Source organism: Pezoporus flaviventris, unplaced genomic scaffold (genome assembly GCF_033815535.1).
Source record: "Pezoporus flaviventris isolate CSIRO_AGI_PZ_B2104156 unplaced genomic scaffold, CSIRO_AGI_Pfla_v1 ptg000096l, whole genome shotgun sequence".
NCBI classification, from domain to species: Eukaryota; Metazoa; Chordata; class Aves; order Psittaciformes; family Psittacidae; genus Pezoporus; species Pezoporus flaviventris.
Window position 1 is genome coordinate 974,602 of NW_026892644.1, and position 24,246 is coordinate 998,847.

Sequence of the window (24,246 nt, forward strand, 5' to 3'; positions counted from 1 at the left end):
ACTGTAAGCTGGATGTCACTAAAAGAAGAGCTTGGTCTTCCATTTGGTGAATGAACAAAGGCTTGGACCACTACAGAGGACACACAGCTTAGGAACAGGGATGCATAGCAATCAGTAGGGAAAAAGTGAACCAGCGTGTGGCAGTGGCAGTCCTGACTCACAGTGGAAGAGAAAATGCAGGCAGATGACTTGGTTAAGATTATTTAACAGGCTGCCAATGATGAAAGAAGATGCTGTAGCTCACGGTTTCCTACCTTCTCCTAACTCTGAGCTCCTGCCACTTCCTTTGCTGTGGATCTGGCATTGTTATAATGTGATGTAAGTCAATTCAGCTTGCTAATCCAGCAGAAGTAGAGCGAGCTACTCCTTTAACAGTCATTAGGTTGACATTTGCCATCCAATGATATTAGTAAAGAGGGTGGTCAAACACTGGAACAGGTGCCTAGAGAGGCTGTGGATTGTCCATCCTTGGATATGCCCAATGCTCAAATGGACAAGGCCTCGAGCAACCTGATCTAACTTTGCATTTGGATTTAATGTTGAAGTTGGCTCTGTTGTGTACAGGGAGTTAGACTAGCTAGCTTCTAGTGGTCCCTTCCAACCTAAATTCTTATATGGCGTAGAGAGGCAGTCCTGATTCCTGTTCTTGTACCCTTATTTTACACTGAGAAATCTCAGTGCATCAGCACCCCTGGCTGAAAATCTATCATCTCTCAAATACTAAGGTAGTCCTGTCACTCTTATGAAATTTCAGTGTATAAATTTCTAGGTACAAATGTCTATGAGCAAAGCAATTTGAGGAGGACATTTGTTTAGATGGTAAAAGTCACTGATCTCATTATTGCTAAACCAAATATCATAAAGCCAGGTTATTAAATATGAATGTATACTGTAAAAAATATCAAACTAACACGTACACAGTTAAAGTTTACAAACAAGCTTAAATTTATGTTGAAGAAAGACTTTACAATAATCTATGATAATACATAATGCATTTTAACCGATCCAGATTAATCTCAGTGGATGTTAAAAACACACTCAGGTTCTCCCTTCTTTGTCTCTGTGGCATGCCTGCAATGCAGCATGGCTTCTGGATTTTATTGGACCAATAAAAGTTGTTGTTGTGCTTAGCAATTGAACTTTTTTATGGTAGCAAATTACTTTTACATCCATATAGAGGCCCTTTCACACTGGTAGGGGTGTGAATAAAGGCTCTGGAATAAAATGAGTCAAGGCTATATGTAAGTAATTGAAGCAATGGAGGTATGAAGTCCTTCAATAGCAACAACAAAATCCCTAGTAACAAATGCATATGAAAATATATCTTTTAAAAATCCCAGAGTCTTGTTCTCAATTACATACCTCTCTCTCTCCATAGCTGTTCATAAACTGGTAACGTAGCTGTACCGGGTATATTTACTTCCAGCTAGATGTTCCTCTGCACTTCTGGAGTGGTGCAGAAGGGCTGTATTGTACTATTCTCTTGTTTCTTCCCAGTTGTGCAGCCAGATTATGACCTTTATAAGCCAAAACCATACAAAGACAAAGCAACAAAGCCATCTAGATTGTTTATGAATTATTGTAATGTCAAAGAGTTTTATAATTTTTTTTTTTAATGTATTTCCATTTATACAGGCTCTCAGCACTACAGATTCAGGGGCGCCTCTCTTTTCTGCATTTGAGGACAAGTCAGTACAACCTTCTCCTGATCACGTCTCTTTTCAGTGGTTTATGCATGTACACTCAAATGGTTTCAGATTCTAGCCTTTCAAGCAGACTTTTAAATATGTATGTACTTCCTATAGCATTTAGATGTATTTTGGTGGGAACACGGACATAGACTCCACATTGTGTCAAGAGAGGGGGGCAGGCACAAATGCAACCACGCTGCAAATTGTCTGGCACCAGGGGATTTGGACCTGCCGTGTGCTGAACAGATCATGCATGTATTGCCCTTCCGTGCCCACCAAATAAGTGTGTTGCAAATAAATTTGCCTCAGGGTGGTTGCCTGTGCAAGTTTCTATGCAGTAGGAATCTGTAGTACAGTCAGTGACTGCAACCTGTCCGGAACTGTATGTTCTTTTGCAGAGATTTTTTTCTATACCAGATGTTAAATCAGTTGCACCAGGTACATACACAGCAGCACTTTTCTAGATTCCTGGATGCCCTGTGACACATCCATCAAAAGTAGTAGTCTCCTGCCAAAACTGATGCAAGAAAATAATGAATGGAGCCATGCGAAACCACCAGCATAACTCACAAATTCCAGTTTCATTCTTTGAATTGATGTGTAGGCCACCAGTCACCAACTTAAGCAGTGAATCAACCATTCTTTCCTAAAACTAGGAGTTCAAAAATTATTCGTTTTGCTTGGACCTCATTTTCAAAATCCCAGTTGTCTCTAAAACATGCTGGGTCTGATTGCTGGTTTAGAGCAGCTAAAGATCTCATTCTTCAGGAGTGTGTCTGTGCTGCCTCATAGCTTCTATACTCAGTTGAAAATTATGTCTAAGTGGGAGTCAAATGCTGACACCAGAAAGTAGACAATTGCAGCCTGGTGGTATTCTGCATTTGTGAATCTCTCTGGCCAAAGCACATATGGAAGAGGCGTGAACTTGTAAGAGATTCTGCCCTTAAATCTCCACATGGAGCAAAGCCAATACGAATCAGGCTTGCTCTCTCTGTACATCTATCTGCAAATAGCTACAGTATAGTATAAACAGACATAATAATCCAGTTTATTTTGGATGATTGATTAATGGGAACATTACTCATATGCTCAGTGCATGACATTTCCTATTACTTGTTCGTATCATTTGAGAGTTAAAGGATATAAATACTTAGGAATTTGCCACCAGTTGGGTTGCCACCTGTCTGCTGAACACATTAAAGGGGGAAAAGGGTGAGTTGTATTCCATTTAAGAATGCTGTAGCTATCTGAGGGACTCTGAATAACATTTCTGACACTGTCAGGGGAAAATTTTCCATAGCAGTCTCAACACAGACTCAGCAATAAGGTCTTTTCTCCCTGACATAGCTAGGCATTTAAAGGACTAAAAAGAAAGATGAAGGTAAAGGGCAGGGAATTATTTCACTGAAGCAAGTTTACAGTGCCCTGGAGCTGACGCTTCTTTCAATAAAACAAGTCAGTAGACAGCTAAGGACTATATATATATGCAATCAAAATGAACATTTAGCAAACAGCTGTCTATCTGTGTATGGATTCCCTGCTTCCTTGGTTAATGTTTATACCTGACATTGTAGCAGTTGGTTAATAAATAGCTCATTTGCGTGAAGAACTGGAGATGGTAAAAACAACAAAAAAAAAATCTAGAACAAACACATGCAAATCCTCACCTGCATTTCTTTATGTAAAATACCTATCAAACTGATGGCAACCTATTCTGTAGCATGACATCACTTGGCCCTATGAAATAACCACTGACAGGTCTATTCATGGTATCCATAATTAGCTACTTACCTCTTAAGTTTCAATGATTTCAAGCAGCAGACTGATGTAAAGGCTTTAAATCAGTTTCTAGAGATGCCTTTCAAACCAAGCAGACTAATGCCTAACATGGGCATCAACACTACATACGAATGTCAAGCTTTCTCCTGTAGCTTAACCTTGGTCTTAAAATCATGGAAATGCATTGAGAAAACTCATCTCTGTCCTGTTTGGAAACAGACAGCTGTGCATCTCCAGGGATGCTGAGGAAGATGAAAGCTCCTCTTGCTATAGGTTTACTACTCTTAAATTACCTCATTTATCTTTTTTCTATAGCTTTGTCCCAGTAGACAGAAACCATTAATGGTCCCTTGTAGAGCACTATAGAGGGAACCCATTCAAGAATTAATACAGCTTTAATGTACACTGTTCCTGGGTCTGACAGCAAAACTGCCAGAGAGTGTGCAGGAAAGGGGCACAGTGCCACAGAGGGCTTCTGCTACATGTACAACCGAACATTCTGTGAATGGTTTGTAACACAAAACAGGAGAGATGTAAATGGAGTAAGCTATTTTATATAGTTTTCTGAAATTGTAGTGTCAGTCCCTAATTCTGAGGGGACAATATAGTTCCCAGTCCCAAATTCCTAAGGGAAATCCTGAGGTGGATGTTAAAATCAGACCACTTGCTTAAAAAACAGCTTGATTTCAGTGTGTACTAGTGTTTCACAGATCCTTCTTCCCTTGGATCAGTCTTGTCTGAAATTTGTTTAACAGTACTCTAACATTCAAAAGAAAAAATAAAAATCAACAGTGTGTTTTTTGATTTAAAATATAGTCCTTTCAGACACAGGGACACCCCCCCCCCCCCCCCCCCCCGCCATCCCCCAGTCTTGTACTTAAATGCTTTTTGCAAACTAGGCAGTATTTTTTAATTTTGATTTTATAATTGCAGTTAATACTCCAAATCTTCAAACAGTCACCATAACTCAGTTATTCTTTCAAGTCAGACATAGTCTGGAGCTTACAATTACATTTTTATGTGTGAATGAGAAAATGACCAGGTATTTATATGCATTTTAGTCAACAATTTTCTTCACTGTTATATTTTTCGTATGATAATTTGAGAACTAGCAGTCTGACTGACAAACTTAAATGCCATTTATTCCAGTGAAATCAAGACTGAAATGAGCAGAATCAGAGTAGCAAAAGGCTAAACATGCACTAAATCCTCTAACGTATCGTGCTGTGTCTCTGGGGGTATGCCGATATCTACACTGAGCTGGTGTCACTTGGGCAAATCCTGGTCCAGCATCACGAAGCAGGGCACCTGAGTATGACACAGCTTCCATCATGAGCATGCATTTAGGTTCCCCTTGAACAGAAACTGGAGAGGAGAGAAAGGAGCTGGCTCTTAACCTAGATCTCACCCAGATACTGGATGTTATCAGCATATATGCTTAACAGAGCTGCTGGATCTGTCATTTTAGTCATAACAAATTACTCTAAATACCTGAGAAGCCATTCTAATTTGCTGTGAATTACTAAGAGAGAAGCATGAGAGTATTTTCCAGGTTGCTCCAAGCCCCGTCCAGCCTGGCCCTGAACACTTCCAGGGTTGGGGCAGCCACAGCTTCTCTGGGCAACCTGTGTCAGTGTTGCACTACTCTCATAGTGAAGGATTTCTCTCTTCTATCTAATCTAAATCTACCCTCTTTCAGTTCAAAGCCATTTTCCCCTTGTCCTGTCCCTACATGCCCTTGTAATTCTTCTTGGCCCCCTTTAGGTCCTAGAAGACTGCTCTAAGGTCTCTCTAGGGCTTTCTCTTCTCCAGGCTGAACAACCGCAACTCTCTAAGCTTGTCTTCATAGGAGAGGTGCTCCAGCCCTCTGAACATCTTCATGTAGATCTCTTTGCAAGGGAAGAGAAAGCTTGAGTTTTCAGATACTGGTGGTTTGGGAGATCTGGGACAAATGAGGAAGATTTTGAGAGCCAGAGAAAAGGGAACTGATTACAGGTTAAGAGTCTCTGTGCTTTGTTCTGTATCTTTCTGAAACAGCGCATTTTTATTTCCCCTGTATGGATGGGCAAAGCAGGCAGCCTGCCAGCTCCCAGTAACATTCTGCTTATTTTGCCTGTTGCCTTGAAAATGAGTTTGTGTTATACAGGAGTGTGTACTTGATTTATATCCAGTTAATAGAACACTTTTCAAGGTGCAGCCTTTGATCCTGAAAGTAACTTTTGTTCACATGAGCAGCGTCATTAAATACAAATCCCATTAAATGCAAATACAAGGCTCATCAGCAGTTACAACAATACTTAGGAAATCTAATATGCTTAAACACAGTTGCAAATCATGAGTTAGCTGATAAAATGCTGCCTTAAGATGGGGTGAGCAGTGCAGATAGGGGGAAGCACTGTATGTGGTGACCTGACCCTTCACATGAAACACAGTGATATTTCTGAAAGTAGTCAATGTCATTATGTTCTCCAACCCAGTTACAGCACAGATCCAGCTTGCTGTATGAGTCCTTCGTTTTGCACTCGAGCTATACAGAAACCTTGTTTGTGCCCTTGAACAAGCAGTATTAGATTAGTACATGTTTTGAGTGTGAGCACAGCGCATGCCATAGTACCAGTGTCTGGACAGAACTGTTTAAAATCATTTGAAGTGCTGAGGAAAGCAACCAGAAATGCTCTTACCAGAATGGTCAGCTACAGGGAGCAGTTTTGGGCTGGCCCTAATAGGTATGCATATGCAGGCATATTTGTTTGCGTAGGCCAGAGGGGAGAAGCACATTGCAAAATATCTTAAGAACAAGAAATGACACTGAGCTGAAGTAGATTTTTAAAGCTGTTGAGAATGAACAATATGCTTTTTTACTAAACCAGTTGCACATAGCGATCAATGTACACCACTAAAAGAAAAAGACTAATCCTGCTGTAAGTTCACCTCAAGTATTTCATGAATTTCACATGATCCACCCACTTTTTTCTGTACCTCTGCAATTACCATATCAGCAGCAATAATTCTCTGTTGTTCAAGTGCCAGATACAACATGGCTTTCACATTCCTGAACGTGGCATATTGTGCTGCTCTGTTTGTTTGTTGTTTCAGAACAAGATTAAATTTTATTCACTTGCGCACCGCACTGAACTTTAACCCACTCTTCGTCATCTTCCTAATCAGTGATTTGTCTTGCTCTTTGGTTCTCAGGTTTTTATATTTACTTTAAATTATGCATGAAATCCATGTTATTCAAACGCCTTTTTGAACCATTCCTATTTTTCCTCTCGTATCTTATTTGGAACTATCAATCATATATATAAAGTGTAGGAGCATCTGATGTTTTTTTCTCTCCGTTCTACTAACTGGAAAACATGAAGTAGCTCCTTTCCAACTGTAGCATGAGCATTTTCATGCAGTATTTCAATTGACAAATAGTCCATCCATTCAGCAATACAAATGCTTCATGAACACTTTCAAGATTTTGCTTACATGGGAAAGTTGGTTTGGCTCAATAAAGCTGTAACTTTTCTCTGTGTGTATACTCATAAGACAAGAGCTGATTATTCCAAATTAACTTATGTTGAATCCATTTTACTTGAGAAGTTAATTTACAGTAGCTAAACAGAAAGAATTCCCCTTGTAGATGAGACTTCAAGGATTTGTAACTACAGAAGGTGCTCATCTTCTCACAAAGTGGAATATTTGGCAAATATGAGAGAAAACCCCTTATCAACATTTGCTTATACAGTGTACAGCAAGTAGTCACAGATCAGGCTCCCAGTGTGCTGTGCTTTGTTTAAACACTAATTATATTTTAAAAATTGGCTTTCAGGAAGTTTTCATTTGGAACAGAATTTTCTTTTACTCATATGAACAAGGTGATCAATCACTACTTGTTAGCATGTGCTGTTCATGCATTTACCAGGTTGTTCAGAGCTTTAGCATACACATCTTGTTTCTCTAATGCAAAAAAGCACCACTAGTATACTTTTATCATATTTATATAAGCAACAATAAGATACAGAATATTATGCAAATAAACATCTTTGGCTATTTCCTCATGATAAATAATTTAGCTGAGGGATACAAATGACAAGTTGAGGGTGTTCTCTGCCCCAGTATCAACAGTCTAAAAATTAAATGACAGAGTTTTTGCTTGTATTTCCAGAAATGTTTCTTGGGTATCAGATTAAAGGCTATAGGAAAATGCCATTTCTTTATTGTTTAAAAAAAAAAAATAAAAATGAAGGGACTGAAAGAGTGGCTGTAGTTGTACAATCCTTCCCTAAAGATGCTAAGAATAGAGTTAGCATCTCTATTAAAGCAATTGGTATCTCAGTGCATTTGGAAAACTCACAAGAAAATATCTTAACTGCATCCTTGTTTTCTCATCCATGAATGAACTGATTTCAAAGGCTCTGAGTCTGCAATTACTCCATGAATGGACAATGGAGCAATTTCATCAAAATTCTGAGTCATGATACCAACAGGTTGCAAGATTTATTCTTATTTCAAGCAGGCTCTCAGAGGAACAGATTTCCATTTGCCTGAATTATAACATTTACAGTTCCAGAGAGAATAAACACCTCTTTGGGATGTGTTGACATCACTGCAAATACAAGCACATAGTGCAAAATTACCTCATGAGTTCCATCTCTTTTTTAGTCACACTGACATAAACTACTGCCTGATTACTGAACCCAGTTTCTTTATATATGCAAAGTCTTTCTGGTTCTCAGAAGTACAACCCTTCTTTTAATAAATGTAATTCATTTGAGCAAGGAACTGCCAATAGTTATTGCGTAAGACACTTTGCGAAATTGGGTAGTGTAAAAGGTAGTGTTTCTTTAGTGTGCATCACTATGGTTTAGCAATAAGGCCATCAGGATGTCTCGGAGAATCACTTAGCGATCATCACATACAAGGAAAAACAGTAACCTGGCATTTTGCCTGGTAAGTAATTATGGCAATTAGTCAGGATAGCTGGTCTAGTACATAGATCATCTGCCTTTACTTTAACCAATGAAGTTTTACTTAAAAATCTTAATTCAATTGTGAGTATTTGGGGGTCAAAATGGTGACTTGTGAGACAACATGAAAGAAAGAAAGGCCTGGTCGGCCAGACCATGGTTCCATTTAGTTCATTATTGTCTCAGAATGACAGGAGGAGGTGCTTTTTAGGGAGGATATGTGAACTTGGCCTTTTTCCATGCTTTGCTCCTCTCATACATCCCCATATCCTACACTGTTAGATTAGGGATGGTGGATAATACATCCCTTTAGTAGCTCTTTATGAAACATAAATCTCTCTAATCCCTTTTTGAACTTTCTGCAGTCTCTGTCTTACAGTTTCCTGTGGCAGTAAACTCCAAGAGTTCTCTGTTTGCTGTGTAAAGAAGTACTTTTCTTCTAGCTGGTAAATCAGTTTAAAGCATCATAAACTTATGTGCTATATATATGGCTTTATATATATTATTCAGTTCTATTCACAACTGTTCTTTGTGACAGACTTCCACTCAACACACATGTTCATATTCATCCAGGAGGACAGTACAGCCATAGTGGAAAAAGCAGACAGAAATGCATATTTTGAGTTGTTCTGTGCTAAAATAAGGAAGTCCTTAAGTGCTTAGGCAGGGAACTTGTGTTTATCCTGGTCACAAGCTGAGAACTCTGCTTCTTAAGTAGAATGGGTAGTGCGGGGTAATCTAGTGGAAGGAAAAGATGCAGCTATAACTTTAATTTGCTGGTTAAAAGGATTCTGGCCTTTCTGAATCAGCATCAGGGCTCTGTCTAATCTCCTTCCTCCACTCATGTTGCAACAGAGGGTTGCCTAAGTGAGCTATGTTGGCTCTTTGCCACTCAATATTTCCCTTCACCAGGGAAACCCCCAACTGGCTTTTAAAGCCAGCTTTATGGCCCCAGGATAGTGCCAAAGGCGGTATGAGGCACCCCACCACCTTCTTCAAGAATTTGGAGGCAAAGGTGGGGGAGGGTGTTACAGGAGACAACCTAAGCAAGCTCACAGAGAGCTATTCCTTACACTTTATTAGCTGATGCCACCAGTTTAAAATACTGATCATCCCTGCTTCTTTATTATTGTTACTTCAGGGCCAGAGTTACAAGAACTGATTCATTGGTTTTGGACAGGCAAATAGGAAGCAGCGTGCAAACTGCCTGGTCTTCAACAACTGGAAAGCGTACAAACGTATAGGAAAAAAAAAACCCCTTCTTAAAGTGCTTTGGCTCTGCCATCCAGAAAGCATACCCCTCCAAGAGGAAGGTCTGTGATTCAGGGGGAAAATCCCATGACAAAGCCTTTAGCCCTAACAATTGCATGTAAGAGAGATTAAGTCATGGGAAACTCTCGTGAATGGGGTTGCAGGAATAAAAAGGAACATGCAGCAACATGAAACATGCCTAGCTTCAGGTTTCACCGCAATCTCGAAATACAGGCTGAGTTTACAGAATTGTTCACTGGGGTACACACATCTTTTTGAGAAAGCAGGGGCCTCATTTCAAGGGACCTGGGGGGGGGCGGGCAGCGACGCGGACACTATGATGCTCAGCTTGGTTTCGCATCTTCAACATTAACCTTTTCTGCTGTGTGTCAACATGAAAAGGAGGGGAAACCCAATATTGCTCCAACGATTGGAAGGACTGCTTCTTCAGGTATTCGGGTGGCTCTCGATCACAGGCTGAGTACACCACGCAGTGTCCAAGTGACCAGGCAGCCTCAATTCAGACTTCAGGAACTCAGGGGGCAAAGCAAGGCAAACAATATGCGAAAGCTTAGTTTGTTGAGTTGGTTTTTTTTGTTTGTTTTGTTTTGTTATTTTAATGCTCAAGCCATTACACGGCTGCTCAGCTGAAATCCTAGTAGCTCTGTAGCAAGTCACCACAGCGAGCTTGGACTCGAGGAGAAGGCACCGCTTTAACTGAGGTTACTATTAGGGCTCAGCGCTAGGGACAGCCCGTGAACTGGGTCAGAGCCTACAGCTGCCCTCACGGCCGGCCGCAAGCAGCAGACAGCTCGGCTGCTCACCAGCCCCGCCAGCAGGGTCTGCGTAAGAGACCCGGGACCCCGGTGGCAGGCCTGCCACAGCCCTTCGGGAAGTGTAGTCCTCCCTCCCCCCGAGGCGGAGACCCATGGCAGCGCCGCTACCCACCTCCCCCCGCGGGGTCCGCTGGGAATTGTAGTTCTTCCCGTCGCACAGCTCAGCAGCAGCGGGCCGGAAAAGACTACACTTCCCAGCATCCCCCGCCCCGCAGCTGTTGCTCCTGCCCGCCCGGCGCCGGGCGGAGCGGCGGCTGTAAACAAACCGGGCGATGGCGGTGGTAGTGGGTTTTGCTGTGGTTCTGTGAGTGCTAGTGTGCGCCGGGGCCGGCGGCTCCGGGGTGCTTCCCGGGCAGGGCTGCGGCGGTACGGGCTCGGGGCTGGCTGCACACATGGATGACAGCAAGGTAAGGAGCTGGCTCGGCAGTGCAGGGAGCTCGTGTGGCCTTCCTGCGCCTGACTCCGGCGGGTTCAAGCTCCAAGCAATGTGCAAATGTGTGATGTGAGCCCCCGCAACAGCGAATAGACAGGGAACTGCGCGTGAGGGGAGTGCTCCCGATAAAGGCTTCTGAAGTAAACTTTGTCTGAAGCCTTCTCTTGAAGGCCTCTGGTTGGTAGAAAGGAGGGGTTGTCCCCTTTGTTCTTGCTTGCTGCCCGCAATGAGGCACAGCGCTTGGATGCTGCTTCTGGCTTTTCCTCAGAGCTCCAGAAATGGGCCAGAAGCTAGTGGTCTGGTGGGGTAGATCACGTCTCTCTAGCACCTGTGTAGGAGCTTTGGCTGCAGCCTTGTGTGCTGGTGCTTTCATTTTTCTTGCATCTGCGCATGAGAACAGCACAGCAGCTTCCCTGAAGGTACAGGTCTTCCGTTTAAGCAGAGTGAAACATCAGAAGATGAACAAGGAATACTTCTTTCACCTGCTTGTTCCAGGGTGCCCCTAGAGCAGGACCCATAGGGCATGTGTGAGGAATGAGAAAATAACTGCTGTGTCCACTCACTGCAACAATCGACAACTGAAGTTACCTGTTGAGTTTGAGATTCCAGATCACTAGAGTGGTTATGGTAGTATCCTGGGGTTTGTGTCGGAGATAGCTAGCTCCTGGGGACCTAAGCTAGGTGAAACCATGCTTGAGGTAAGTCATCTTCTGACTTGGAATAAACTCAGCTTGGCTTGAATGTTAAAAGTGGTCATGTGGTAGTCATGAGCCTGTGGTACCTTATCCATTCTCCAGCTACCTGGTTTTCTTCCCACTTGATTTTTAGTAAAACAAAATTACAATGCTAGTGCTGATCTGCCTTAATTCAAAGGAGGAAAAAATACTTGATGTGGTTTCTTAGGGAGTAAATCTAAGAAACTTAGATGTGGTCAATAATCTGACAGTATAGAAAATCCACAGAATGGACTGTAAGTATTTGAAAAATTCATAATAATTTGCCAATTTAATGTGTATACTATTTTGTTTTATTGAGCCTTTGTCTGAAAGCTGCAAAGGAGGGTGGGAGGAATCAGCATCACTAAAGTCAACCAAATGCAAGAACTGCAGGAAAGTTATGTAATAAGAGCAGTAGTTTAGAAGATCCAGAAGATGTAATTCTGGAGGCATATGCAGCTTGTGAGTGTTAGATGGTTTTTGTTTCTTTTAGTGTTAAGAGCACTTCATTTGTCCTGTATCAGAATTAACTCACTGGTAACAGGAAACTTCCAAATTTTTCATTTATAAAATATTTTTTATCGATTGTTGTGTCTTGTGGAGACATGATAATCTGCTTGCTTGCTTTTTTTTTTTTTCCTCCTGAAACATTTTTGGGCACCTTTACTAAATAAACTACATCTTTTCACCCAGTAAGACAAGTCTTTGTGTGCTTTTTTTTTTTTTTTTTTCCTTAGAAAAATGGATGTCAAATGAAGGGGGAAAGAAAGAAAAGGCAATCAGTGTGGAGTATCTCCTCCTATCTTCAGTCTCAGCTACAGTTTCCTAGTATGATGTTTTGACTTAGAACTTATTGCCCAGATACTTGTGAGGACAGTGGCACTGAAAAGGGTCCAGCCCAGAACCACTGAGTATGGCTGTACCTAAGCAAAGCTTTGAATATCTTTCTTAACTCAGCAAGTTTTTCATTAAGTGATAACCTCAGGGGATACTGGTTCCTCATATCTTCTGTTGAAACTAGCTGATGTTAGTCAGTAAGTGCTCACTGCTCTGAAAGGCTTCACTGTAGCTGTTTTGAAAGGCTGTGGTTCCTTTCAAAACAAGTTCGTAAGGCAGCAGGTTGCACTAAGGGTTTGGTGGCTCCATTCAAGAGATCCCATTTCTCTTGGGAGGCCTCTTCAGGCTGCATATCGCTGTGTCAGGATGAGGCAAGCACTATTTATACTTCATTTTACAGCCAGTGCTGTCTTACAGCTTGACCCAGCTTGTCCTTAATATCTTCTAAAAGTTCACCGAGTCATGTTGTCTTCCTTACTTGAGAGGGTTGGTCTGCCTGTTCAGAGTGTCTTACCTGTGAGCTGAACAAATGTGACTGTAAAGGGAATTTCCCTCTAGAAACTGAGATAACTAGGTTACATTAGTAGTGAAGTAACCATTCTATAGCTGCATCCACTCAAGTTCAGTGTTTTCCTTCATCTAAATGTCATAAAGAATTTAGAATTGGGCTTGCAGGCTGTTACGTTTTCCTAAAGTCTTAGTGCGGTATAATTTAGCCTTACCTGGTTTAAGAGCATTAGAAAAATAGTTCGTTTTAACAGATTTCTCAAAATGGGAAGGAAATAGTAAGAAATAAAGGGAGAGGTAGAATAGCTGAATGTCAGATCTAGAAAACTTCTATGTTTCATTTTTATAGCATGTTCTTAATTATTCACAGAAAAAAAACCCAACCAAACCCAGAATACAACCTTTAATTTCTCTCCTAGAGCTACTCTGAAACTAGGGCTTGTTCAGATACTGGTCTTGCTTCTCATTGCTGTGGTTTGAGCTATTGGTTGTGAAAGGGAAAGAGAGTAGTGATGTAGGTGTTCTTGGCAAATAATCTCTGTTAAAATAACACTTATGTACCTCTGAAGTATTTGAGCACAGGAAAAAAGAGAAATTTTGTCACTCATTTCTACCCATGAGAAATCAATTACTCATATAAGTATTGCCAGTGTACCCTACATCCAACAGCTTCTTTAAATGCTTTGCTAGATCAAAGCAGTTACTTACAGTTGGATACACGAAGGAATGTAAAAAAAGTAGACTTAGGAAGACCTTTTGTTACCCGGTTCTGATGACAATAAAGCTGTCCACTCGTCAGGTTTTTTTAAGAGTAGGTCTCAATCCCTTGCACTTGTTTTAATTCTGCTATATGAACTGAGCCAAAACATGAATGAGCAGGTAGAGTTTTAATAAGTGATTTTTTTTTTTAGAGAAATACCTTATTTATAAATGTCTTTTTTTAATTTATTTTTTTATAAGTAAAAGTGTCACTCAGATTTCAGCCTTTATAGGTGAGGTTATCGTCTTCTTTATGCTAAGTTAAATTCTTCAGACCTTCAGCTAGCAATGCAACCAAGACTCCGTTTAAGATGATTCCTTGAGCTGGATCTCAAGTGCCGGTTAATGGAACACTTAAGAACGTCTTAGTTATCAGAGAATGAACGAAGAGCTGCTGGAAGGTGCTGAACTGATCAATGCTATCAGCATTGCTGATCAGTAGTGCTGAACAGTGCTTCAGAAAGTATTGTTTTAATCTGCCAAATTGTTGCAAACCTGCACATGTCATGGTGAGGTCAGCTTTATCACAATCTTCTGTTGGAGTGGCTTGGTTCCTGTGTGCTTGTGAATACTAGTAGCCATGTTATGTATGTATCTCCTTCCTAAGGAGGACCTCTTCATTGTGCAATCTGGCAGTGCTTCTGTAGAGGTCTGCTGAATCCCTCTAATAAAAAAAATCCAGAAATCTGAGATATTTTTCTTTATTGGGGCAAGTAATTGCAGCTATTTCCAATTCCAGGTCACATGATTTTGTACCTGAACCCTGATGCCAAGCAAGAGTAATGTTATGATCCAAGTACTGTATTAAAAGGGAGGGAGTTACGTTTTACTATTTTCTTAAGTCTGAGTGAACTGAAATAGGAGGTTAGTCAGATTTCTGACAAATGCATGCCATTATGAATATTTCTATGGCATGTTTTATGATTAATGTTGTTCTGGGTCTTGATTGCACGTGGCTCCCTGAAAAGAACCCCAGATCCTGACTTCTGAATGCTAATAGATCACTCTAGAGGAATGCAAAGGGAATAAAAAAATGTTTGCTTGCTTGTTTTTTCTTGGTTTGTTGCCACGTTCAAGCTAGCGCTTCTTTGTCTTCTTTCTGTCACATCTGCATGGCAGCTGGGCAGGCAAACATGACTAGAAGCTGGGCTGGGGACGTGGGATGGTGGCAAAGGATTTATCAGGCCTATTTTTTTTTTTTTTTCCCTGTCTGGGTTGCTTAAGGTTACAGGATGAGCTTCTAAATATTGGTGAGTAAAAACTGTTTAGGATGCAGGGTTTGATTAAATTGTTTACCAAACTAGCTGTGCAGGATGATGCATAAGTGTATGGGGAACTCCAATTCAGCAGCCATGAAGACAGCATGAGTCTTTCAGGGTGGTGTGAAGACAGATTATAAGGGCTTTACTGCTTAAAGTCAGAGTTAAAAGGGAAGGAAGCTTTTAATTATTTCCGTAGTCCTAGTGGTTAGAGCATTGGCAAGCAGTGACCCAAGGGGTACAAGCCTTCTCCCTTCCTTAAGAGATCTTGTGTAGTGCTGCAGTGGTAAAAGATCTTGGGGGAGCGAGAGCACTTGGTTACCTATCTGTAGAAAGCTCTCCAGAGGGAAAACGATAATGGTGGATCAAGGATGCATTTTCAATGTTCAAAACAGTTTACACCAAGGTGCTGGCTGGGGAAGGGCTGGGTACTATTCGCTAGTGTTGTTGCTGTTAGTGAGAAGCAGAGTGGTAGCAACTATTGTCCTGCCTGAGGTTCTGGTGAAAGAGCATGGCTGTGAGATGCTCCTGTGTGGGACTAAGGGTTGATGCAGCGTTTTGTTCATACGGCAGTATGTGGTGTGCTGGAGCTCTGACGTTGAATGCTAGCTCACTCTTCTAGAGGGTCAGAACTCAAGGGTGGCAAAAGTTTTTTAGGAGAGCTAGAGTATATGTGTCTACCAGACCTTATCAACCTCTTGAATTCAAAGATTTTCTTGAAACTACCTTCCATTGACACAAAAAACCCTCAGGTACTAAAAGTGTTTGAGGACTGAAGTACTTTGGCTGTAGTGTATAAAGTAATAGCAAGAAATCTTTAAAGTGCAAGTAGTAATAGATGGCAAATGTCAAGTGCCTACAGCCCCTCCTGGAAGACTATGCGTATTTCTAACTCCTCCTGAGCTAGGACTATAAAATACACCATGCATAAATACGATTGTGGTTCCATGAGAGGACAGAGCTGTGCTTGTCATGCCCAAAAGGGGACAAACACTTTCCTCTCTTTGGAGCTCCTTTTCTCTTGGGCCATGGCTGGTTAGTTTTGTCCTATGTTGGTGAATATAGTCTCTGAACTAGGTGATCGTAAGGAGAACACCTTGTCAGAGTGAATGGATTGTTCAAACTGTATTCAGCAGCTCAAATGTTAAAGAGCTTGATTTTGTTTTTTTTTCCTTTGCTTTTCTGAATGTATTGTGTTTGTTGCATTATCACTAGATGTCCATTAAATACTTTCTGTTCCTCCATTTGCTTATGGTGGGCAACTCTCCTGAATAAATTAGGAGAGGCTACATAGAGAGGATAGAATTATGTTGGCATGTGATTGTTGACTCACTTTCCAAAGAGAATAGGCTCAATTGTATAATCCTTTTTTTCCTCCATTCTAACACATCAGTTCACTATGTTGTTGTTTTTATTGCAGCCTGCTAAGTTTGTAGAACAAGTGACTTCTTTGAATGTCAAAGCCAGCTTGTTTTGTAGTATTGCACAGCTAAAAGTGCTTTTTTTATGATGAACTCTGGTATTTTGTACACTGCCTATTAGAAGAAGTCTTTTTTGTATACAGCGTGGTGAAACATGAAGCCAGCAGTGAAATTCTTGTATACAGGTGTGTGTTAGGTGTGTTTCTCCACACCCCTTCCATTTAAACAGTGTGGTCAGAATGCAAATAAAGAGAAATCCTTACTTCAGAGGGTAGGTGGGGACTGTAGCTAACGTAATGCTTTTACAGGGCAATACTATCTGATGGCCAGTGTACTAAGTTTCAGGCAATATTTAAGACTTTAACTCGTGTCATGCCGTCATGTTAAGGGTAGAATATTTGTGTGGGGAAGCATAGAGTAAGCATTGAGGAAACTATTCCCTTTTTTTGTTATTTGTAGCAAGAGAGGCTTTCAGACCTCTAAAAATGAACCACAAAGAAGGCTGGAGAAAATGGTGCCAAATCTGCACTCCACAGGGCAGGAAACTATGAAGTTACATTTCTGAAAGGAAGATCTAAATTAAGCACTGGGGAGGAGTTGAACACTGGATTAGGTTGCACGAAGAGGTAGGAGAGACAGTTTGCCAGGCTGTGTAGTAGTGTTTTGAAGGTAAACATGAACAGAGTGGATTGATACAACTGGAACAGAGGCAGGACTCAGTGTTACTGAGTTCCCTGTTGAGTAGAACTCCTCAGAGTATTCTTTTGAAAGAAATTGGGGCTGGAGAAGCTCAGATGGCTAATGAATAATTCTGACAATTTTCATCTTTAAAATAGGCTGAAACTGTAGTCATTCTATTGCAACAAAGCTAAGTTTTGGGTTATGTTGATACAAATAAATATTTCTTTTTTTTTCTTCCAAATTAAACTGTTAAACTCTGTAATATTGTATTTCTAGAGCTGGCAAGTAGACTGAGACATGCTCTCTTGAGTGGTACCAGGTGTCAGGATGACTGAGCACTTCCAGAGGTTGACCAGAGGGCTTCAAGGAATCTCTTTGAAGATATTCAAAGGCCATTTGGACACTGTCCTGTGTGGTCATTTCTAGGTGGCCCTGCTTGAGCTGGGGGGAGTTTGAACCACATGGTGCTCAGAGGTCCCTGCCACCCTCAGCCATTCTGTGGAGCTCCTACAGATCAGATTAATAGCATTTACAGTAGGACTGCTTAAGCGCTGACTTCACTATGAAATTGTATCCCTCGCTTTTTTTTGATGTTGCCACTGAAAACTTCATACATGAGCACCCTTTCTTTGTCTGTTGCTCCAGAATCAGTGAAAACATATGGAAGATTGTCTGCTTGAGACATCTTGTAGGCGCAGTGACATGGTTACAGTATTACCTTTGCAGAACATGATCTTTACCCTTTGTTTCCAGGTGGTTGGAGGCAAGATAAAGAAACCAGGCAAGCGAGGTCGTAAACCAGCCAAGATAGACTTGAAGGCAAAACTTGAAAGAAGTCGTCAGAGTGCAAGAGAGTGCAGAGCCAGGAAGAAGCTGAGGTACCAGTACCTGGAAGAGCTGGTTTCAAGCAGAGAACGAGCCATCTGTGCTCTCAGAGAAGAGCTTGAGATGGTAAGAAACTGTCATTTAACCTAACCCTCAATATTATTTGGGACCTGTCCTCATGGACTCTTATTCTCAAAATCACTGTGTCTGAGAGTGGGATTTGGCTAGCCATAAGGTATCAAAACATCAGTAACAGATGCATTCAGCTGTTTGTCTACTTTACATGTTGAATACAAAACTCATCAGTTATCTGCTGATTTTCAACTGGAAGCAAGCAAAGAAAGTGCCATCGCATATGACTGTGAAATGTGTGTTTTGGAAAGCCTCTGACAGAGGTAGAAAGAGGTAGAGGATGGAAAGAGATGTGTTAATATATCAAGGGGGGAATATATATCCACAGTAAGTCACTGCTTCCCACAGATGGTTGTCTCTGTTGGGGAAGTTGATTCTTGCAGCATACTCACTGTGTAGTTGATTGCACATCTGTCCTGTGTTCTAGCATGTATAAGATGGGTGTCTTGGCCAAATAAGCTACATTATCCCAAGAGAATGTTTCATCTGGAAACAAAAACTCTGCTCCTCGGTGATATTGAGATGCTGTTGAAATTCCACTGGAGCCGAGGCTGTTGCCTTGACCTTGCAGTAGGTTTGTTTGAACATGCAGGGCTAATCACAAGTGAATAGGGTTAGGATTGGGTGGAAAGTCAGCCGTCTGACCACAGATTTTTTCAGTGTGCTTCAGGGTTTGTCAATGAAGAATTCAAGATGCGGGAACTAGGAATAAGGTCCATGTGCTTAACTGTGCCTTACACAATCAGAAAGGCCCTCTTAATAGTCACTCAGCCCCAGAGTCATGTGAAATACTTTTTTTTTTTTTAATAGGCCATGAACTGGAACGGTATTCTGGCAGGGCAGCAGCGAGAAAATTCACAAAGTGTTCCATGTTGTTTAATAATTACAGTATTCTGTCTAGTACTGCCACCAAGTAGCAGTTTATTGCCTGAAACTGAATTTACTGAGGACAGGTATGCAACCATGGACACGTGCTTAGCTCATTAGTCCTCTGCAGTTTTGTAAGAGGCTTCAGCCCAGTAAATTCAAACCTTAAATGAATATACCGGAAGGTAAAGACTACAGTTCTGTTTTGTCTGCTAATGTGATCCTGGCAGTTTGCTAATGCCTAATGTGTTTGCATATTTCAGTATAAGCAATGGTGCATGGCGATGGACCAAGGGAAAATCCCCTCTGAAATAAAAGCCCTGCTAACTGGAGAGGAGCATGGCAAAGCACAGCAGAACTCAGCGAAACTTGCCAAGGCTGGGAAGACAGAAGCAAACAGCAGCAATCCCTGTAAGTATGCAGACTATGATTAATTCCTATTTTGTTACATCTTTTGTGGTGTAGGAGGGTGGCTGTGGTGTAGGAAGAAACATAAGGATGTGCTTTTGGGCACAAATAGTTGATTGAAGCAAAGAGCTTAGTGGGTGGTACAAAGACTCTGTGTAATGTTTACATGAACAACATAGAAATTACACTAGCTAGGAAGCTGGGCAGTTAATTTTAAAAGAAGACTCAGTCTTTGTGTCTCACCAAGGCCTGTGGAGACCTGTGAAGACCTGAGACCTTCGTCTTTTAGAGTGTTTTCTACTTTCCTAATGCAAAGTAAATGGAGCACATAAAACATAATTGAATTTTAAAAACTCCATCAAGAAAACATTATTCTAGCTGCAAGCACTCAGAAGTGAGAAATGCTGGACTTGGGATTTCCTTTGGAGTCTTCTTTGTGCCTCGTTTGTTCTTGTCCAGGGGATGAAATTAGGTTCTTCTGGGTATTGAAAGGTGAAAAGATCGTGTGAGATAGAGTCATATTCCTGATCTGTACATGCAGAGGAAAGTTAAAAGTGTAGCATGGGCAGTTCTATATCTCACATCTTCTAATTATGTAATATTTCATGTGAAAGGTTAAATTACTGTACATTTTTTAAAGTAGGAATTTCTACCTTTATGTTCTTAAGAAATGTGAAAATCACATCTGTAACTGTAACAATCTTCCCCCATGGTGCATCATTCGCAGGAGGTCAATGCAGAACCTTCAGCACTGCAGCAGAGATAGCTTGGTAACTAGCAGAAGAATGCTGTTGTGAGAGAAGTGGACGCATCCCCAGATGCAGGGGGAAGGATCCCAGTCTCCTGTCTTCTTTTTGCTCCTCCCCACATGCAACTCCTTGATTATGGTGTTCCTAAGCCTGCGTGGAATGGGGCTTCTGGGTGTTTGTGTAAGCAGAGCTTTGTACTTCCTTTCTCTACACCACCCTCCCCAAATACAGCTATGGCAGCTTTTGGGCACTCCCAGTAAGAGATGGGGGTTGCTTTTGTGTCAGAGCCCAGAATTAACTGGCTCTGTGGTTGTAGTTATGTGGTTGGTAACTGTTATGGGAGTCTGAGAGGTTCTGTAAAATAAAAGCAAGAGGAGGATCTCATAACAACTTTGCTAAAGTCAAATGCAGTATTGTAGGTCGAGGAAAAGAAACTGGATCAAAAGCTTTCAGCAGTAAGGTTTATAATAATGTAATTTGTAACCTACATAAAGATGTTGCTCTCAGCATCCTTTTATAATGCAGCATGGCTTTTATGCGATTGAGGAGAGGCACTAGATATATTCTCTGCCCATACTTCTTTCACAGGATGTATTTCCCACCCCCTGTGCTCTTGGTCAGATCATGTCCCTCTACCTTGCTTCTAGCAGTGGAACAGCTGCAATCTCCTCCCACCCATCATGCCCTGCTATCTTTCTGTATCTTTCTAAACTGCAACTTAATATGAATTTTGCTATGCTATCCTTGTTTCTTAGCCAAAGATAATGCCAAGAATTTGGTAGCAAGGAAAACAAGTTGCATCGGTTTGGTTTTATGGGAAGAGAGGTGATGGCAAATTCTTGCAGGTTGGTTTGCTTATCTTAGGTATTGACAGATAACCTGCCACTTTCTTTAGACCTCTCTTTCTCCTGTATATGCTTTTTGCACTGATGTGATGCGATGTGGAGAGTGTAGCTCTTAGGATTTTCAGTGGAAGTTTTGCTTTCTTACTCTTTTGTTTGTGACAGTGTCTTTCTCTGTGTTATACGAAGTGCATGGAACATTTTTTAATCTCATATTTTCTTCGTTTCATAGAATAAATATTATAATGAATGACTTTGCTAGACTGTTGTCTTCTTTTTACTGAAATAATTTGGTTTGTTTAGCATTATCTCAATTCAGAATTAGTCAACAGCACTGGAAATAATAAAGTGCTGTATTTCAGTGTACAGCACAGTTATTTTCAGAATTCCATTCTAAGAACTCATATATTAATTCTTAAAGCATAGTTTTAAGTTTATCCTCTAGACCCTCCACGTATGTCCTTAGTTATCAATTGCTAGAAATATTGCATAGACATAGAAAACTATCATGAAACGATAAGTAACAGTGAAGCAGAGAAGGGGAGGATATGAGAGTTGTGTTGTGTCCTTGTGCCCTGTATTTTAAGCTCTGAACTGCAGTTTGTCCTGAAAAATAGCAAGAAACCCAACCCATAAGTTTTGGGATTTTTGTCTATGTTGAATGCTTGCCTGTCCTTTTTCTGGATTCTTTGGAAGAAAAAAACCACAACCAAACCCCAGGCCAGATGTCCAAAAGTATACTCTGTGAACTTTGCAGTTGGGCTTTGTAACAGGATCGTGCCAGAAGTATAATATGTTAGAATTAGACTTACACAGTCTAGTTTCAAATGTAAACTGTGTTTTGTAATTAAACATGTATTTCAAATGTAATGTGTCTATTTAAGTGTCTTTCTGAATCGGGGTTGTAAAAAACATGCAGAAGAGTTATGGTATTCGTGACCAGAACAACTCCACTCAGCACTAGGTAATGTGACAAATGCAGCTCTCATCTCACCAGAAATGCCCTACTTGCTCTCTTCCTGCCACTTTTTCTTTGTGTCACTTTCTGTGGTATCGAACAAGAAACTTCTTGGGAGTTTTCTTTTGTGGAGGAAACAGAGCGTTAGAATTTCGCATTGTGATGAGCAAAAGTTTTCTTCTGTTCCCCATCATGGTGGCCCCTGCTTCATGGCTTAGCCAGCAGTTGGCATTACAGGATTGTTTTTGACAAGCCTGGGCCCAGCTCTGTGGCGTGAACAGTGGCATCCATGTTCTAACAGGTTCTTTGTGCTTCACGCAAATGGAACAGGAGATGTGTTACAGCCTACATCATCTTAAACCATTTCCTTGTTTGTCCTGCAAGCCAAAATACATGTGATACATAGTTAGAGGCTCTAACTGCAATTTTCAAACCTGCTCTGGATGCTGTGGTTCATTACAAATTTAGGATTCCCTGCAACGATCATTAATTAGATAAAGTTCTGTGGCTTCCATCACATGGCAGGTTGTGCTATGTTATAAATGTTCTGGCCTTGGATGGATCTTCAGGAGTCCTTTATTTTGGAGTTTAAAGTTTAGCAGCTCCCCTTGAAACCTAACAAATATTTGTGGTTCATGCTCATTTGATACTTACAGTCTTCATCCATATTGAGGTGTCTCCTAGAAGCGGTATAACCAGGACTGACTAGGAGTCTCGTATGGTACCCTAAATAAAGGAGGATGGTTTAGTCTTATCCTCTTTTTGTGTGAGATGGGTACAGCCTTCCATCCATTTCTCCTGCAGTGAGTGTGTGCAGCTGGTTCTCTCTCACAAACATTGAAGAAAGGAAGTAAACCTGGAAATGCTTCATTTTCCCAATTGCCATGGAAATCTGATGGTCATCTAGAACTATTTGTCCAGCTAAAGGTGGGTATCTTTTGGAAACTATCCACAGTCTTCAGAAAATGCTGTCTGCAGAATTTGGCGTTCACAACAACGCTGGAACTCTGCTACAGTAAGGTAATAAGACTGAACTCAGTTCATGCTGATGGAGTAAGCACCGCAAAGTTACACAATCCTTTTGGAGAATGTAACCTAAAGATTTACCAGATAGTAGAAATTTCATAAAAAAAAAACCAAACCAAACACAAAAACATGCAGTAAGTCTTGCCTTTTCATATGCTGTATATGTGCTTTGTGCATAGACTCCTAAAAAGTGGATACATTTAATTGGCTTGTCACTTACCTGAGAACATTTTGTATTCATATGTAAAAAAAAAAAAAATCAGTCTGCTGTTATACCTGATAATAATAAATGTTGTCAAAGAATCTGTATTCTAATAAGTGCTCTTCAAAAGACATGTATCAGAGGTGTTCATTTTTTTAATGGATGAGATAAATTTCAAAAAGCTTTTCTCCTACTTAACAGCTGACACCTGATTAGCTTTGTGAGAATGCCTGTGACTTATTTTTCCTTCTTTCTCTTTTACATTTTAGGGTAAAGATAAATCTACATAAATAATGAGTCTAGTTCTTCCTGGCATCTCATGAAGAGATGGAGGAGATTTGACATCATAATTCCATTTCCTACTTTCCAATAAATTATAATCTCTATAATTAGCTATGAAATTACTGTTAATATAAGGACCAAATATGTGAGACTAGTCTAAAAATGCAGAGAAATCAAAGGAAAAGCTGAAATAAGAACCCTGGTCCTTCTCATTATGCTTATGAGATACAGCATGAGTGACAGATGATCATCTGATGTAGAAATACCTTTTGTAGGTAAGCAAGGCAAAACACCAGCTTGTGAGTGTCCTGCTCTTAGTGCTGCTGAGCATTAATTTCTGTATAAGTTGTGTCAATAACTGAACTTCTTGTATGACTCTTGTGAATTTGTATGGGAAAACAGAAGCTTCTAATCCTCAGTAAAATCGGAGGTATTGTATACTGAATAGCACATCAATGGACTAAAATTCAACTGATGCTGTACCTATGGAATGTATAGATTTGTATAGGTGGATATACAAGTAGAATTTGTAGTGTCAGTCACAGGAATTGCCTTAAGCAATTTCTGCAAAGACTGTTGCTTGATATTATTTATACCATTATTTGTATTTCATCTTCACATTTTAACTAAAAAATGCTGTCATTGTTCAGCTAATGATTTTCAGCAACACCTCATTAAAACAAAAAAACAAACCCAAACTCCTAAACAACTGACTTTCAGTTTCTTTGTTTCCCCCATTAAAAGCACTTGGGAGGTAGAAGTTTTGCTTCCATAAGTAGTACAAGATTTGCCTTGCTTTTTTGTGTTTCTGCCTGTAGCTCACAACT

The 24,246-nt window shown here is 40.7% G+C and overlaps 1 protein-coding gene and 1 long non-coding RNA gene across 6 annotated transcripts; both read left to right on the plus strand.

Annotated features, from left to right (window-relative positions):
- The first annotated feature begins 8,286 nt into the window (after positions 1-8,286).
- On the plus strand, positions 8,287-9,873 carry LOC133281153 (uncharacterized). The gene is made up of 2 exons (XR_009747402.1): positions 8,287-8,411; positions 9,570-9,873. It is a non-coding gene; the product is annotated as an uncharacterized LOC133281153 (long non-coding RNA).
- Positions 9,874-10,736: 863 nt separating this feature from the next.
- On the plus strand, positions 10,737-23,901 carry CREBL2 (cAMP responsive element binding protein like 2). 5 transcript variants are annotated; one of them, XR_009747391.1, is made up of 5 exons: positions 10,737-10,922; positions 17,882-18,079; positions 19,216-19,363; positions 22,681-22,836; positions 23,407-23,901. XR_009747391.1 is itself a non-coding variant. In XM_061476350.1 (4 exons), coding segments are annotated over exons 1-4 (363 nt in total). In that variant the 5' UTR covers positions 10,740-10,907; the 3' UTR covers positions 20,031-20,618. The 5 variants fall into 5 exon arrangements, 3 of the variants coding, with proteins under 3 accessions (XP_061332334.1, XP_061332332.1, XP_061332333.1); XR_009747392.1 differs by having other exon boundaries at positions 10,739-10,922; positions 22,691-22,836; XM_061476350.1 differs by lacking the exons at positions 22,681-22,836; positions 23,407-23,901 and adding an exon at positions 20,029-20,618 and having other exon boundaries at positions 10,740-10,922.
- The last annotated feature ends 345 nt before the right edge of the window (positions 23,902-24,246 follow it).